Source organism: Nothoprocta perdicaria, unplaced genomic scaffold, assembly GCF_003342845.1.
Source record: "Nothoprocta perdicaria isolate Ctin4 unplaced genomic scaffold, notPer1 scaffold_3, whole genome shotgun sequence".
Classification (NCBI taxonomy): domain Eukaryota; kingdom Metazoa; phylum Chordata; class Aves; order Tinamiformes; family Tinamidae; genus Nothoprocta; species Nothoprocta perdicaria.
The window spans coordinates 8706045-8723865 of NW_020455532.1; the positions used below are offsets into that span (position 1 = coordinate 8706045).

Sequence of the window (17821 nt, forward strand, 5' to 3'; positions counted from 1 at the left end):
TGGAGAGCGTGCAGCTGCGCCACCCGCGACGGTGAGTGCGCCGCGGGGACCGGGGGACGCGGGGGGGACCCGGGGAGACCCGCCGCGAGCCCCGGGACCCGGCCGCGCTCCGCGAGCCCCGGTGCCTCCCGGCGCGAGCAGAGCCCGGTCCAGGCAGCGGGGCGGCTCCCGAGCCCGCGCTCCCCGAGCCCTTTCCCCCCTTCTTATTGACCCTTCAGGCCGCTTTTGAACCGCGGCACAAAATCCTCTCCCCGCGCCATTTCTCGCTCCCTCTGGAGACGGCAGCTCCCGCGTCGCTTCTCTCCCCGTGTATATTTGTGCGTTTTTTCCCGTTCGGGGGCGCTTCCTGCCGCCGCGGGGCCGGTGCCGGTGCGGGTTGGCGCTGGTGAGCGCCGGGGAGCCGCGGCCGCCCTCGCGCTGCCGCCACTTCCTCAGGCWGCCGCTCTGCGCCGCTCCCCCGGCCTCGGGAAGCCATTGTATGGGCCGCATAGGCGCCCGCGCCTCCCCTGTGGCCTTTGTGATCGGCACAATGGCCGGGGGGCGGCCAGCGGCCCCTCCACCTGGCCCTGAAGGAATGAGGGGGGCAATGGTGGCGTTTTTAGCGCCGGGGCTGCCGTGTTTGTGGCGTTCATAGGGGCGGTGAAAACTTCCTTGGGTTCKGTGTAGCGGCCGCCGTGAATTAACGTCGCTTTAATGTAAAGCTAAAGATGTCTGGGAGGAGTAAAGACGTGTGGGAAGAGATTTGTGTCCTCTGTGCACTTGTATGAGCTGGTYTGAGGTCTTATTTTGGGGGCTTTTCCCCCTGCCCCCCATTTTTTCATATAAAAGTGACACGCCGCTTGTTTGGGGACTGTTGAGTACTTAATAAAGTGGTTGGTTTGGGGAACTTTTGCCCTCGCCTCCCCTTTTTCTCAGCATTTTCAGCAGCTCTGAAGTCTGGTATAAGTTATCTGGAAAAAACAGCGTGTTTCTTCTTGCCTTGTGGATGGGTTTTCTCTGCAGGGTGTGTGGGATTGAAGTGCAGATCCCTGGTACGCAGGTTTGTACACCGGCCTGGTCCTTGTTTTCCATGGGAGGTTATTTCAGCTCACCCTTATCAGCCCTTGCACAAGAAACTTTACTGCAAATCAAATGTTCTTGCTCTCACCAGAGTTCCGATGGAGTTTTCTTCTCCTCTCAAGCTACACAGCATCTGAAATTTAACCTCTTTCAGGATATAACCAGCATGAAAGAATAATGMGGAGTGTCCCTGGTTTAGACACATATCACAAGAGGAGTGGAGTGTCTTGGGGGATATTAAGGATCAAAACTTTTCAAGTGAAATTTTAAATCCTCAAATATAATCCCATTGCTGTGATCTAAATCCCTATGAAATTTTATAGGGCTTAAAAGTAATTATACCAGAATCCACTTAATTACTAGAAAAGCTTCCAGGTTTAATTTCTCTCTAATTCTGTAACTCCTCCTACCAAAAGGGGTTAACAACACGACACAAACATTAATCTTTACAAACTAAGTATGCAACAATTAATATATTAGAATGAAATTCTATATAAATTAGAAAGAAATTCTAATTGCTAATACACCAGAAGGCCGTTCTGCCATTCAGGGACCTCGTCAGGCTGGAGACACCTCTCCAGCTGGCAGATAGGAACCTTACAGAGGGAAATGCGGAGCCCTTCACCTAGGGAGGAATAACCAGCCCTGGCGTGGGGCCGGTCTGCAGGAAAGCAGCTCTGAGCAGAGGCTCCTGGGGGTCCCCATGGACAAGGTGGCTATGAAACAACATGCCCTTGTGGTCAGGAAGGCCAGTGGGACCTGGGCTGTGTTGGGAAGAGCATCGCCAGCAGGTAGAGATGCTCCTTTCCCTGTGCTGAGCGAGTGAGGCCACTTTGGGAGTCCTGTTTCTTCCTGGCTTATGTAGATTAAGTGCATTTTTTAAAATTATTCTTCTGTTTCAGTGCAGTCTAAATTGCCATAAAAATAAATGTTGCAATTTCTGTGTCCTCACATGTGCAGGCAGCTGAAGAAGTTAGATGAGGACAGTTTGACCAAACAACCTGAAGAAGTATTTGATGTATTGGAGAAGCTTGGAGAAGGGTACGTGTTCTCCTGTTTTCTATGGTCTCTGATTTTTCACTTTTTGTTTTGGAAAATACATCATATTTGATGATTTGTTGTGCAAAAGGCCATTCCGAAGCTACGGGCGGTGTAGCAATGGTTGGCTCCTTTGTGTCTCAGTGCGTGGTTATTTATATTATAGTGATTCCAAACTAGTGGAATGGTTATTTAAATTAAATTATAATTTATATATAAAAATATAAATTATATATATAAATATAAATATATATAAAAATTATTATATAATTTTTAGCAGAAGAGTACTTTTTTTCCTCCAACATTTGCACTTGCAGAAAGTAAAGCTACAACATTTGAATATTTAAATATTGTCCTTCTCTTCAGTGTTTATTTACTGTTTTGTTTTGTAGTTCCTATGGCAGCGTTTTCAAAGCTATTCATAAAGAAACGGGTCAAGTTGTTGCAATTAAACAAGTTCCTGTGGAATCTGACCTGCAGGAGATAATAAAGGAAATATCCATAATGCAGCAATGTGACAGGTAAATACAGGCTTTGAAATTCCCCTTCAATATGTGAGGAAAAGTATCGCATGTGACCTGACATTTAATCACATGAAAGCCGTGATGTTGCCTGAAATGTTCTTTAAAAGGCTGGGTTTGTATGACCAAGTTACCTCATATCACCTGAGTYGTGTTAACCGACCACTTGGGTAGCCTTAATCCCAGCAAAGGTAAGACCAGCCTAGCTTGCAACAGCAGAGCCTTGAGCTAAATAACCTTGCCCTTGCTGCCAGGGAAGAGCCAAGCGTGTGGGCAGTTAGTGCTCTTCTCCTGATGCTGGTAACTTCCTGATTACGAGGCAGAACAGCACTGCTGTGGCCAAAGGGAATGATTAATTATAAGCAAACRTCAGCATGAACTTAGGAAACTGCTAAGAGGAGAGATTTTATTTTTTAAGGGCAAGCAGTTGAGAGCCACTAATGCATGGCTGCTCTTGCATGTGCGTGGGCCCTGGGCTGTCATCTGCTCGGGTGGCAGAAGTGACCTTCGCAGAGCCCCTGTGCAGGTGACAGCACCAAAGTGACTCCTGCCTGCGGCTCTGCGGACTCGTGGCTCCCTCACATCTCTTGTACTTCCCTTTGCATCTTTCTTATGGGAAAGGATATAACCCTGGCCTAGCTAGTGAAGAGCTTGTCCTGTTTAAAGCCATCTTTAAATGGAAGTGATTGCTAGCAGCTAGCAAAATAAAACTTGCTGATAATTGGTTCATGAAAAATCTTACTGYGTTATCTGGAAACCATTGGTAGGTTAACACAAGATCTAAAATGAAATGTTTAGAACTGTGAGCAGCAGAGGGAGTGAATCCCCAGAGAGTCAGGCTTTCTGTGCAGGCATTAAGGGACACAGGGCAGTGTAACTTTATTTTTTGATGGTCTTACATTTTCCTTTGGAAAGCAGTCAGTGGAGATTAGCTTAGCTATTTAAGTTTGTTCCAACAAAACCAGGAAGGTTTTTTTTCCGTTATCTTTTTTGYCTTTTCCAGGAATGCTTATTCTAATTATGATATAGTATATGGGCTGGTCTCCTTTTATGGCAGGCAGACAGCTGACTGTGAAACAGCATTATGCTAGATTGTACTAGATTCATCATAATTTTTTTTAACTGTACAAATAAGAGGTGCATGTGGGAAAATTCCTGCTAATAAAACAGTAACTATTTTTCAGCAATTTTTAACATTATATTTTCATTTTGATTGCAAAGCTTTATCAGAGACTGACGTGGCTTCTGCTTGCCACAGCACCGAGCCTGTTGTAGTCCCTTTCAGAGAGATAACTCAGATGAAGGCAAATCACTCCTTATCTTTGCAGGATTTATTTTCAGTGAGTCCAGCTCCCTGACCGGGCTTGYGGACAGCTCGAATGGCCACCAGTGCTAAGAGGAGGTTGAGCAGGACTGCAGGAGCCCTGTGCAAGTTCAGACCATTTGGGAACGCTTTTGATTAGGGTTTCGATGTCACTTTGAATTTCTAAAATATATTCTCTGGGATTTTGCATGTGCTTATTCAGAAATATCAGTGAATGGTATTTGACTCTCTGCTTTCTTCTATTCGTAGTCCTCATGTGGTGAAATATTATGGCAGCTATTTTAAGAACACAGACCTATGGATAGTCATGGAATACTGCGGCGCTGGATCCGTGTCTGATATTATTCGATTACGAAATAAAACTGTACGTCCTCTTTCCTTTGAGTGCTGTAAGTGGGGAATATGGGTGTGCAGCAGCTTTAAGAAGTAGAATAGTTTGTGCATTGGTTTTCAGGCCATAACTCTCCTTTTCATTACAGCCAGTGCTAGTGCTGAGCAATATGAGGTGCAGGTCATTTGTTCCCCTAAAAATGAGGAAGCCAGTTATGTTARTTAAATAACAACATTTGATCAATTTAATCAGTTGAGCTGATTTTGCAGAAGATGAGCTGTTAGCTCTCTGGGAAACAGTGATTCTGAGTAGCAGATTCTACTCCGCCTGAGCTTGGCTATTGCAGAATAAGAATAGGTGGCTGTGAAAGGGTTGTGGCATGTGAAATACAGCGTGCCTCTGTATACAGACTGGTCGCAGTCTGATTCTACTACTTAATGCTCTAAGCTGTTAACTGAAAATATATCTAATTTCCCATTAGTCATTATGGCAGCCTTTAGTGAGGGTAATTAGATGGCAATTAGTGAATCTCAGAGATGCACAGACTATTACATGATAGCATTAGATCTCAGCAGCTGATAGCTTGGCTGGAACTCTTCTTTTCTTTAGCTCACGGAAGATGAAATTGCTACCATAGTGCAGTCAACACTCAAAGGACTGGAGTACCTGCATTTTATGAGGAAAATACACAGGGATATCAAAGCTGGAAATATATTGCTAAATACAGAGGGACATGCTAAGCTTGCRGATTTTGGAGTGGCAGGACAACTTACAGTGAGTAAAAACATGATTTTTGGTTATCTACATTATGGTTCCTGTTTTTAACYTGCATACAAGGTTCACCTGAAGGTTAACCTCATTATGCTTCTAGTGCATAATTGAACAAACTTTGTACAGTTCAGACCAATTTGTCTTTAGCATTTTATATCAATGTAATGAAATGTTGTAACAGCTGCAGATTAGAGCAGTAGGGCTTCCTCTTTGAAAGCACCCACCCCTGGACAATTGTTTGCAGTAGCACTTGCTGATTTCTCCAGGATATTTGAAACTTCAGTAAGCATGATTCAAAAGCTCTTTGTAGCCTTCTTGCTGCATCTAATAATGTATATAAGTAATGCAGTGCAAGTAAGAGATAATTAGTAGCAATAATTCATTAATGAATGCTTGTTTCCAGTACAGGAATAAAATAGCTGTTGTGTGGCTCTTTACCCTACTCTTTATTTTTCAGGATACCATGGCAAAACGGAACACAGTTATAGGGACCCCATTCTGGATGGCTCCAGAAGTGATCCAAGAAATTGGATACAATTGTGTTGCAGACATCTGGTCCCTGGGAATCACTGCAATAGAAATGGCTGAAGGGAAACCACCGTATGCWGATATCCATCCTATGAGGGTGAGAACTGTGGCCTTCTAAAATGTGTTCCTGGCTGGGAGTTATTTGTTCTTATAGCTGGCTGCTTGGTATGTTAGAGAAAATGATTTCTCATCTGTCAATTCTTTGTACTGTGGACTAAATGTGGAGAAAAAGGATGTGTATAGTGATCTGTCAAGATATAGTTGAATGTCACAATGTTGGACATGAACAGACATGTTTTTATCGGTATATTTCCTAAAGTGATTTTTTCTGAAGTGATTCTATTTCCTTTGCAGAAAAACCCAAATTCTAAGCCTTAAAAATAGCAAGTTCATTCCTCTCTGGACATATAATGACTTGAGCACCTAGTGGGAAAAGTCTGATTTTTTTGCTACTTGATCCTCCTGAGCAAATTTATAATGAAAAGCAAGCTCTTAGGAAGCACCTGTCTTAAAATGTGTATCATTGCTTAGTACTCGTGTATATTTATGCATGTTCATGTTGTATTATGAGGAGGTTCTAAACCTCATTTGGAAAACTGAAACACTCTTCTGTTCGCAGGCAATTTTCATGATTCCCACCAATCCTCCTCCGACGTTTCGGAAGCCGGAGCTCTGGTCAGACAATTTCACAGACTTCGTCAAACAGTGTCTTGTTAAGAGCCCTGAGCAACGTGCCACTGCCACGCAGCTTCTGCAGGTCAGCCCTTCATTATTATCCCCAACTGAAAAACCTTGCACTCAACTTCAGCTTTTCAGTTCTTCTCTATGAACAAGGCAGGGCTCCAGCTTCCTATGTCTGTCTTTAGGGGATTGTTTCTTTGTGTGTTAAAATTCTCATCATCACTTTGTATTTGAGAAGTGTAGCTAATGCTTTATGCTATTTCTGAGTCAACGTCTTGTAGTGACTCTTGGGTTCCCTTCTCCCAGCTGTCACTCCTTTGGAAGTTTCCACTCCTGCAGTTCTTCAAGCAATTGCAAGTTACTCCTTGATGTCGTAGCAGACAGTAGACAGCTGTGTTGTCTGTAGTGAGGGAAGGCATTTCTGAGTCGAGTGAAAGGCAGAAGCGGGAAGCACCGTATCTGTCCCAACATAAACTGTTCCTGCTTGAGCCACAAGTCATACTTGAGAGAGGAACATCTTTGGTGTTATTGCTATACCACAAACATCTCAGTTTGCCTGTAATCTCTAATATAGTAGTAGTTGCACCCACAGAAAGCAGAGGACAACCTGCCTTTTTCTAAGAGGAGCATTTCTAAGGGGAGCATTTGAGTTTCTATTGTGCTCTTAAGAGAGTGTCTCCTAAAACGCAAAAAAGGGGCAGGCAAATGAAAGTATTGATTAGAGGAGTGCAGGGCATGGTGAGAATCTGGRTAACTGGTTCTATACAGCTGAACTGTTACGGAAAGAGAGTTTGTAGGAGGGGAGTAAACCCAGGGTGTCACAGCAGTCATACCTTTGGAGGATTATTTTGTTGAGGGAGGGGATTATCCCCAATACAGCAGGAAAGGGTTGAATTTCCTTTTTTTTTTTTTTTTTTAAATAATGTATTTGGTGTTGAGTATTTTGATTGGTGGTAGGCCATAGTAACCATGTTTTACTGTTACCTCTTGGTTCAGATGCAGTGTTGATGTGTTTTTCATGTACTTCACAGCACCCATTTGTTAAAAGTGCCAAAGGGGTGTCAATCCTGCGAGATTTGATTAACGAAGCCATGGATATCAAGCTGAAACGGCAGGAAGCACAACAGCGTGAGCTAGATCAAGATGATGACGAAAACTCGGTGAGGATTTACAGAAAAAATGCAAAAGTGCCACCAAAAGCTTTGTGTGTATATGCAGATATCTACAGAAGGGAATGTCTTCTGCCTGCCATTCCAAAACAGACTTGAGCTCTTGCCCAAAGTGCCAACTCCTGTTCCGTTCATATGACTTAGCTTATTTTTTGTTTTGTTGTTTCATTGTTCTTTGCAATAATTCCTCTTGGATTTGACTTCTCTTGAGTTTTCTGCTTTATGATCGCTTAACCCAGCGCTTGATCCCTGCTTCATTTTTCTATTCAGGTGAGACAGCTTGAATGGCTTACTAGCTTATTATTTTAGCTCATAGTATAGCTAAAGACCTGTAACTGAATGGAACTGCATAATTACACATGAAAACGGCTGTTAATTCATTTTCCCAATTGCATTATATTCTTCATACAGTAATGATTTTTTTATTGAGGATTCAGGTCTTAGACTGCTCTCCTAATATAACAGAATTTCTGCATTACACAGAGTATGATGTGTTGTTTTACTGTTGTTGTGCTTTAGAACTCCCCTTATAGAAACTTTCCACTACACAGGAGCAAGCAACAGAGARCGGAGGTGAGGGCATGTGAAGTGTGCAGGGGATTGCTGGGCATTTAAGTCCTGGGCTCTTTGTTTGAGTGGTTAGAGCATGTGAACATGGAAAGCATGCTGCAAGCTGTTTAATATGAGCCCATTTTGACCCGAATAAATGAAATGGGCAATAAAAAGCATTGTGTGGCACAGTCCTCCTCAGATTGTTAGATCTGAACAGCATGTTGCACAGTAAAAACCAGAGCCGTGCTGAATACATCATTCATCTAAACTGCCTATTTATTCGGTGTGGAAGTAATTGTACTGGTCGTGTTGCGGTGATGTTGACTCCGACGGGTTATTCCTGTCTCCTGTCCTTCATTTCTGACTGAGCTGTGGTCACGTTCCTGAGAGATGGTGTCACTGTAGTGGGGTTGAGTGGTCTCCATTAGTTTGTGTGCTTTTCCTGAAGCTTCTTTACTCCATATCTGCTAGCAGAAAAATAGTCACGAGCACTTTCCAACTGCTGTGGCATTTCTGCTATCATTCTTTCTTGAATGATGTGTAGATTAAAAAATAAATATTACTTTTTTCTCGCGTATCCATCTCCACATAAATTATACATTTTCTCCATTAATTTCTCCATTAACATCCTATGTGGTTTTCCTTCCTGCTAGTGGTTTTAAGGTGTAAGAGATTGGTGAGTTACATAGATATCCTGGATGGAACAAAGCAAATGCAGGGAGCACCTGAGTGTTCAAAGATGGACTTCCTCCTGCTGATAGCAGATGGAGTGTTATAGTTTGATGTGGCAGACCTGGGTTTTCCCATTAATACGAATTCCAATGAATGGGCCTATGGTCACACACTGATTAAGGAACTGGGGACTTTGTACTTGCAACAAAACTTGATCTCTTAAATATTTAGCTCTTCCATGAGATGCATAGAAACACGTTTTGCTAAATTCAGTAACTGTTCTAAATTTAGGAAGGGATCATTGTTGTGATTAGGCACCAGATACATATTTCCAATAAATAAATAGATTGTAGAAATTTCGGCCTCTTTTTGAAATCCTAGGCAGGATAGATACTTTCTGAGGAAAGTATAGCTGTCTTTGGAGAACCTTTCCTCCCAGCTGGTGTCTTCATCCAGACTGTTAATCCCTTGAGCCTTGCCACCATTAACTCAAACATCCATTTGGTTCCTGAGTATTAATATTACAGAAGGGTAAGAAAGAAATGATTTTGATCTTTAAAAAAAAAAAAAAGGGAATATGTTCATTTATTTAATTTCTCTTTAAAGATAAGCAAATTCAGTTCATTTTTGCTTCATTGCTTCTGAAGTAAAGCAAGTAAGACTACCTAAATCTTAAAAGCAGTCTTCAAAAACTAGGCTAATAGTTTTATCTGTCATGCATCTATGCAGTACAGACTCAGAGTTTCTGCTGCTTAATGACTTTCTCTAATGGCTCCTCAGTGAATGGGATCATTTTTAGGTCTACTGTTGTAACTAGTCTGAATAGAAATGCTAATGACTGAGCAAATACTGTAATCTGCTCTTAAGGACAAGTTACCAGATCAGGAATGAGATCTCAGTTGTGTTGAGAAGCTTCTGGTGGGTTTTATGTCTGTATTCCTATCATGCTGGCAGAAAAGTGTGGAGACCTTTGCTTACCTGCTTGGAGATGACAGGGAGAGGACTATGTTTCATCTTGTTGGCTTCCATGTATATTTGTAAAACCATTTGAATTTGTAAAACTCGCTGGCATCCTTGAACACAACCCCTCTTCTTAGGCCTTCCACCATCAACAAAAATGTATTTGTGGCATCTTTGTACAGGAAGAAGATGAAACTGATTCAGGCACCATGGTGAGGGCAAGCAGTGATGAAACCAGTACCATGAGAGCTGTGAGTACGTTGGGTGGTGGGGCCAACACCATGATAGAGCACGACGGCACCTTGGAATCCCAGCTGGGGACAATGGTGATAAACACAGAAGAGGAGGAGGAAGAAGGGACCATGAAAAGTAAGAAAACATCTTTCACAAAATTGCTTGGGGGGCTCACATCACTAGCAGGTGTGTTGTACATTGGAGGCAAGGCTAAAAGCTCTAAAAGCTGTAGAGCAAAAGGATTCACTTAAAGGGAGATGGATAACTAAAGCTGTCTAATTAATAATGAATTGCATGCTGAAAATTGTGACTCTCAAGTTCTTCAGGATAGCCTGAATTTTACTGCAGCTGTAGTCTAGCTCCTGCTGATAACACGTTGCTCTATCCTATCACCTGTCACAACCAGCCTTGATAATTTTTATAACTTATTGTGGTGGTTTTTTTTTTTTTTGTAGTAAGAACTGAGAACTTTTAGGCAAATACCCCTTAGCAGTAGAGAGGAGATACCTTTTTTGGTACAATTCTTTCTTAAGCTCTTTTTTTTGTTGTTTTTTATTTTGTTTTGGTTTTGCACATCCCAGTTCTGAGATACTGCAGTAGAAATCTGTTCTGTCCTAAAACAGAAAAGCTTGCTAAAAAGAAAAGCTTACCAAGACTATGGTGTCAGTATAATAAGTCAGGTTTCCAACTGTGTATGCACTTTTGATCCCTGGTGGTCTTTGGAACATCTCACAGTTTGACTTGGAAAGCAGTTGAAAATGTTCATTTGGTTAAGAAGATGGCAAGGAGAGCCTCCCTGGAACACCATGACTAGAAGGGGGGCAAAAAAAGGGATTTCTAGAGAAATCCATTGCTGCAGAGTTGGGGATCTCAGCGGTGTTGAGGTGGAGGTGGACACCTCAGCTGGCCAGTGTGGCTGTTTGTTCGAGGGTGAAGGAAAATGCTGAGTGAGGCTTGGCAGCACTGAACCAAGACCCTAATAGGCAAGACTTGTTCTTTCAGCTTTGTGCGCTTCCAGAGTCTCCCTTGGTGATCTGATTTTAGAGCTCTGGCTCTTGAGAGAGAAGGAAAACCTCTGTTTCAGAGTTTGGAAATGTCCTTTTCTCGGGAAATATCTTCCTGTGTTGAAAGCTCTTTCAATGCAGGAGCCCTCTACAGTTAGTGCAAAAGTATTGCCCCGTAACAGAGGATGGAGAGCGTGAAATTTTACTCGTGCCAGTTGAAAGAATTTTGCAAGCTTTGGCAGCCACTTATTCTGCACTTTTGAAAAACGAAGGCATCAGCCTGTGCAGCAAAGTGTGGCAAGAAAGGCAATGCAGTTGGGTTCACGCTTCAATGTCACCTCTTTGTGGGACACAGGAACTCCAGCAAGGAGAGAACTTGCCCATCTCAGTTTTTAAGGACACTGTTAGTCTGCTTTTCGTGAAGATGAGCACAACTCATTTCGAGTAGAGTTGGTTGTGAGTTTTGCAATTTTTTAACTATACTGTAGCTTTTGACCTCAAGAGGGAGCCCCACAACAAGCTCTAAGAGATCCACATCTGTGCGGCTTGGGAGAGTTTCTTATTCAGAGCAAAACTGAACAAAAACCCCCTGGAATTCAGATTTCTTAAAAATTTTGTGTTCTTCCACTGCTGCTATGTAATGGTAGTGGAGGCCAAGGCAAGCCCGAGCAGCCCTGCATCCGAGGGGGAAGCATTTTGGGAWCCTGCTGCTAATCATGTCCAGCCCTGGTACCGCCTCGTGTGGACAAGTTCAGCACAGGATTAGCAAGATTTAGTGAAGTCYAAATGCACTCTGGGCTGCCAGCTGCGCTGCATTTTATCTTGTAGCTTGATTCCAAGAAGCTTGGTGTTAATGAAAATRACCGTATGAGATGGAAAAAATAACTTTTTCTTACCACTCATTCCCCTTTTTACCCAGGGGTGAAATAATCCTGCAGTCCTTGCTCTTGCATGCAGTGGTTCTGCATTTGCTTCTGGAGGAATGACCACGTGCTGTCCTCTAGCAGCTTGCAAATACCCTTCCTGCGAGCTGCTTGTAATTCTGTTTCTTGGCCTATTTGCATATTCATATTATCATAAGAGTTAAATTGTTTTCACTGTAAAGCCCATAAACCTGCTGCAGAACCCACTGGAACAAGTATAACAATGATAAAACTACTTAGAAGCCACTGCATTTGAGGAGGCTTCATTGATTCATATTTTCAGAGTCTGTAGTCCACTTGGCAATTTGTGTTATGACTCRCAACAAAACCTCCTTTAAGTCAATAAAGAAGTTCCCCTTTTTCTTGGGTGGCATTACGAGGGGAATTTAGCGTTGTGGGGCTGTTGAACTGCAAGCTTTTAGCTGATGATCTAGCCCTTCCTTCTAATTATAAAAAGAAAAAAGTCACCACAAGTGCTTATGGGACCCTGAAATGTGATGTTTTAGACAGGGCTGTCACATATCTTTACTCAACAGCTTTTCCCATTACCCCTGAAAGTTTATATTCCATCTGAAGTGGAATATAGGACTCCCTAAAGGTGACTCTTGCATAAATCAACCCATGACTTTTCAGGCTAGAATACAAGTTTTCTTTAATTCCAGTATTTTACACGGTAGGGGAAGCTCTGTTAGCCTTGCAGTCAGTTGAGCCGTTGGCTTAAATTCTTTCATTTGCTTGTGTGTTTTTTGGGTTTACCTGGACCCCAATATAAATATACAGGCAGCATTTAAAAATACCCCATGGCRTAGGGCTATGCATTTTGAAAGGGCTCAACTGAGTGGCTCAAACTACAGATACTAAGTTGCATAATGACCCCCTTATACATCAATCATTAACCAACAACACCTGGATTTCAGTTTATTCAGTTATTTAGCTATTCCAGAAAAAACTTCAGAAGTAGCTGGAGGACTAGAGAAGAACAATTATTTGTAATAACCAACATTTTCATTGTACTCAGGAGCTGGAATAATGTTCGAACTCTGAATATGTCTGAATTCCTACTTTTTTTTTCTTAAAATTACTCTGTAGTGCYGGTAAACCCTGCAGCCTTTTGGTCTTACTCTGCTTTCCCAACTTTTATTACTCACTGTAAGGATTTAGGTAGTGGAAACTTGACACGAGTTTGTCTCAGATTTAAAGAATGGAACATAATTTTATAGCAGATAAATATCTTGCTTTCATTGGACTGAAATATGATCAAATCCAAGTAAAATAGGATCTACTCTTTCTAGTGCTTGAATCTGACCCGTTTTCTGTGTTGCAGTGCTGCTTRTTTCTTTGGGCACCAAATGAAACAATTTTGGAGAATGTAGACTGGGTGAATGATGCAGGTTGGGTCCCCTCTTTCTTCGTTTCCAATGAATGAGGGATGTGAAAAGGGGAGAAAAATGAGAGTTTCTGTCAATGTGGCACATGTTCTTCTGCAGAATATCTAGTGCAGAGAGATACCAGATCCTGATATAATAGTGATGCAGTGTGCAGGTGGAAATCCTTAATAGTTTGTTAATTATTAAATGGGATTTTCTGACAGTTTCAGCGTGGTTTTGGTGTTGGGTTAGATTTTAGCATGTCCGGGCCGGTAAAAGTTGTGTCCTTTTAAAAAGGTGTTTTGTTGTTGGATAATGCACAGCTACACATAAAATACTATAGAAAATAGCTCTACATTTTGTCAGCATTTGTCACGTATTTGTCAAAAATGGTGGCTGTGTCTTTGTCTTAGATGATAACTCTTGATAGCAGCTACACTCTATATCCCTCTACTACCCCACTATTAGTGATGAAAATGTTTAACGGTGCAGCTTTGTGCTTGAAATAAATTGGTCAATTTAGCATAATTAGACCGTAAAACTGCAAGTGTTAGGCATTTAAATAACAGTCTGGCTGTAGAAACCCTTGCATTGATTAAATTCTTCTGTAGCTGTGAGGAATATTACGCTGCAGCCCTTGAGGTGTTGAGAAGATAAACGTGTTCAGGGAGGTCTTCACTTTTAKTGGGTGCATTCCTGTCGCCAAATACTGCAAATCCCATGTGCAGACAAACTGTGACCTGCTGTCTCTTCCAAGAATGAACTTGCTTCCTCCTGGATCCCAATAAAACGTGGAGAAAGCTTCCCTTAGGAGTGAAAAGAATCCCTCTCTCAAATCTTAAATGTCTTAGTTTCTAAAATTTGTTAAATTTCTTGGTTTCTAAACAGAAACAAATTACTTTTCTGGTAGGTTTTCAAGCCTCAATGCACTTTGCCATGTTACCTTCTGGCCCCTTTGGTTGCAGGAGAAGGTGYTTGGAGATCCTTACCTGGCTCCATGCAGGTTGGGGAGCCTCGGCTGTTGCCCACAGGGTGCTGGCCCTGCCGGTTGCAGCCCTGTCACTGAGGTTGTTGCTCATGAAGACTGATCAGAGCTTGGTCTAGGTGATGCAGGGGAGGAAATGTCATTCCCTTATTTCTTGGTGCCCCTTCACACCTCTCTGCTTAGCTCGCTTTGTGTTGTTGTTAAAGTAAATTAGTAAATAAAGCAAATGAGCTGAAAAACATCAGGACCTGTTGCAGATCTGTGGTGGAGGGAGAAAACTTCTGTGTCTTTATTATCTTTTCTGAGTTCTTACATAGAAGAAACATGTCTAAAGGGCAGGTCACCTGGTCTTCAGGTGGCTTTCGTTACTGTCACAGCTTTCTCCTGCTTAGGAAGGAATCCTCTGTTTTATATCCCCAGCTTTGGGTAAGTGTTGATGCTTTAAATGACTCTGGTACTTTATGTTAGTTGTGAGAGATGAGATAAAATAGCCAGAGTTGCTGCTGAAAATGTAGGAGCTCCCTCTGAACAGTAGGGCCTATCAGTCAAGTTCTACTTTGATTTAGTTTGGGATGGGCCATGATCATGGAAAGACTTGTCCTCATAAGGCTCAATGGGCATGAAATGTTGTGTAGGTTGCAATTAATGAGGGGAAATTTCAGCTTATGCTGCCATGGGATGGATTCATTAATGATGGAGCACGTTTGCTCTGCTTGAATAAGTTGGCATCTCTCTTCTGCAGCATGAAATGTCTCAGTCCTGTTAATACTGTACAAATTACATTGTCCAGCTGCTAAAGTTCATTTGTTCTCTGAGAAGTAGCCCGGAGCAAAGAAAACTACAGTTCTGTCTGAAATTTTAATATTAATGACGTGTTGCTTGCACATCATCATCAGACACGGCTCTGTGCATCCCAAATCCCCGAGAAGCTTAAGCCTTGAAGTTATATAACTCAAACAAGAGCAGGCAGAGGGAAGCTTGCTAAGATTGCTCAAAATACGTTTGCCAGGAGGTTGTCCTGGTTGTTCCCAGCCACGGCTCTAACTCCAGGTTGTTTGGAGAGAAGGGAGGAAAGCTCTTTGCATGGCTTCAGGAGCAGGTCTTTTAAGTAACACTGGATTAACTTAACTGTCTTGAATAAAGAACACACAAAATGTGCTCCTGAGGTTATGGATATCGCTCATGACAAGCTCTGTGACTCCAGAATTCACCCTAGATGTGTGGTAGCAGTTGCTTTGAAAAGGAAGGCATAACAAAACAAGGCTTTTTCGGTTGCTRTCAAGACTGAGTAGAGAAGAATAAATTTGGAGAAAGCTGAAATCCGCGGTTCATTGCTTGGCAATCTTGTGCACGTAGGCAGAAGGATACTGTAAATCCCACTTCCCCTTGGAAAGTTCCCTTTGAAGCTGGGGAGCTGCTGAAAATCTTCACTTTTTGAGAACCAGCTTGGCAGCTTGGACAAAAGGGCTGCTCTGCTGCCTGGGMCTGGGTTATACAGAGATCTGATTTCCCTGACACTGCTGCAAAAACCAAGTGCATTGCTTGTTTACCTGACAATTCTGATGCTCTTTCTCTGCTACTTCCGTGCAATGCTGCAAAGTCCTGTTTTCCTAGCTCTTCTCCTTGGTATAAGTGGCCCGGCTTTTGCAGTTGTCTAAGACCAACCTCTTCCATTCCCTCGTTAACCARACAGGTGGCATATCTGGAGAAATGGCCCTCCTGCAAAAGAAACTCTGCAAAATCACGCCAGTATTTTCACCTTGGTGCCCTCCTTAGCTCTTGTCCCTGCTGTCGCTTAGCACCAGAAAGGATTAATGATGCCGAGGGCTGGTGTTGGCTCCCTGCAGTGCCCTGCCTGTATCTGGAAGGCTGGTGGGTGTCCAGGCTCTTTGAGGTGAGGACTGTCCCATCTGGCATGGTACCACATGCAGCTGGACCGCAGTGAGCACTGAAATCACTAATTAAATTAGCTTGGTACTCCTGTTAAAAAGCGGGAGAAGGGGAAGTTTATTGCTGATGTTTTATAATATTCTCCACCCTTGGACATGCCTGCCTTGCACAACACTGTTGTTTTTCACAGGCTTTTCTAAACAAGGATTTATAGGAGCCCTTTTTGCAAAGGGCTTCTGCTCTTCAGCAGAAGCCAGGCCCGGTGGAGGGACCTCAGGCAGCCGGGCTCTGTGGCTCTGCAGCCTGGACCAGCTCCAGCCGAGCTGAGCTCTTCCATTTGTGTAATTAATACAGCTCTTAAAAAGATGACTGCGTATTTAAACGGTAGCCATTAATGGCTCCAGGGAGCTCTCGCGACCCATCCCTATGGGCAGCTCTTTGGGTTCCAAAATAACCACATGGAGAAGCCATCCCTGTCCCCACAGGGTGACCTTCTCATAAAAGGCTCTTCGCTGCTGCAGTTGTGATCTCACATTCTGTCAAAGATTCAGATTTTAGTCGAATCCTCTCAGCCCAGGGAGCTGAATGCTCTTTTGGCACGGGCATGTTTAGTGCAGTGTCATCTTTCAGCAGCATCCGATGCTGAGGATAGCAATGGTCAATCTTGGTCATCAGCTGCCCATTATCAAAATCTTAGGTGCAGCAGCGGGATCCTTGGGTTGAATTAACAGCAGAGCATCTTTGGGAAGCCGGCACTGCTGCAAGGACCGGGATTGGCAAAAAGGGCTCCRGTCCTGTTGGGATGATGCTACCTGAGCTGGTGGAATGTCTGCAGAGTGTTTCCATCRGTCTTGTTGTATATGCACCTAGAGGGAGATCACAACAGCAGTTAAAATTTCAGTCACCCTGCAGTGACCTTCTGGATGGTTCTTATTTTAGACCATCTTTTTTTCTTTCCTGCTTTGTCAGGTGGTGAATCTGTATTTTAATCAATTTGGGGGAGTTATTGGGTAAGGATGTTGACGTTATGACGTTGACCTGCAAGAACGTGCTACAATTGGTGACAGTTGACCTGGCCATAGCAGTGACGTGAAGGTGAGCGGTGTCTGAGCCAGTGTGCGAGTCCCAGGGCACTCCAGGCTGGAAGGGGCCTCCGGAGGCCGCCAAATCCAGCGCCCTGAGCGAGGCAGGCCGAGTTTGAAGCTGGATCTCGAGGGCATCATGCAGCTGCTCTAGGCCCCTCTTCCATTGCGAAACGGTCTTGGTTGTGAAAGCCCCGTCCCGCGCGGTCAGTCGGGTGCTGCAAGTTGTCCCCTTCTCCTGCCCTCCTTCCGCTGGGCCCGGCTGCTCCGTCCCCTCCCGGCCTGCACTCCAGCCCCACCAATATCCGAGCAGCCTTTTCCTGCATCCGCTCCAACTCCTCGGCCTCGCCTGGTCATGGGGCCAAAGTCAGGCCCTGTATCCCAACTGCAGCCTCCCCGTTAGGAGCACCAGGGCTTCATTCGCTTCCCTTTTGCCCTGTTTCCATTTCACTTCTTTGTGGAAGCACAAGGCGATTCAATAAAGCTGATTTTTGAATGTGTCCCTTTTTCTGATGCTGTGAAGCCACAACAGGCTGTCTCATCCAGGTGACTGGTTACAAACAACTGCAGTCACTGGAACAACAGGAGCTGTGGACAGGCAGGGCTATTGCTCTAAGGAATCTTCTCAATTGGTCTCTGGTAGGAGTGGGTGTCTTAAAGAAAACRAGAAATCCAGTGTCACCCGAGTGAAACGCTTCTAAATGCTCCTGGGCAAACAATTATTTTCAAA

General features: G+C 43.5%; 1 protein-coding gene across 1 annotated transcript in view; it reads left to right on the forward strand.

The window, feature by feature from the left end:
• The first annotated feature begins 6 nt into the window (after positions 1 to 6).
• STK4 (serine/threonine kinase 4) overlaps positions 7 to 17821 on the forward strand; it is a 40964-nt gene continuing 23149 nt past the window's right edge. The window contains exons 1-9 of the mRNA XM_026042051.1: positions 7 to 31; positions 2020 to 2100; positions 2490 to 2618; positions 4192 to 4306; positions 4883 to 5047; positions 5502 to 5669; positions 6192 to 6329; positions 7285 to 7413; positions 9789 to 9975. Of these exons, the coding sequence (XP_025897836.1) occupies positions 2602 to 2618; positions 4192 to 4306; positions 4883 to 5047; positions 5502 to 5669; positions 6192 to 6329; positions 7285 to 7413; positions 9789 to 9975 (919 nt within the window). The 5' untranslated portion in view covers positions 7 to 31; positions 2020 to 2100; positions 2490 to 2601. The remainder of the gene's footprint in view (positions 32 to 2019; positions 2101 to 2489; positions 2619 to 4191; positions 4307 to 4882; positions 5048 to 5501; positions 5670 to 6191; positions 6330 to 7284; positions 7414 to 9788; positions 9976 to 17821) is intronic.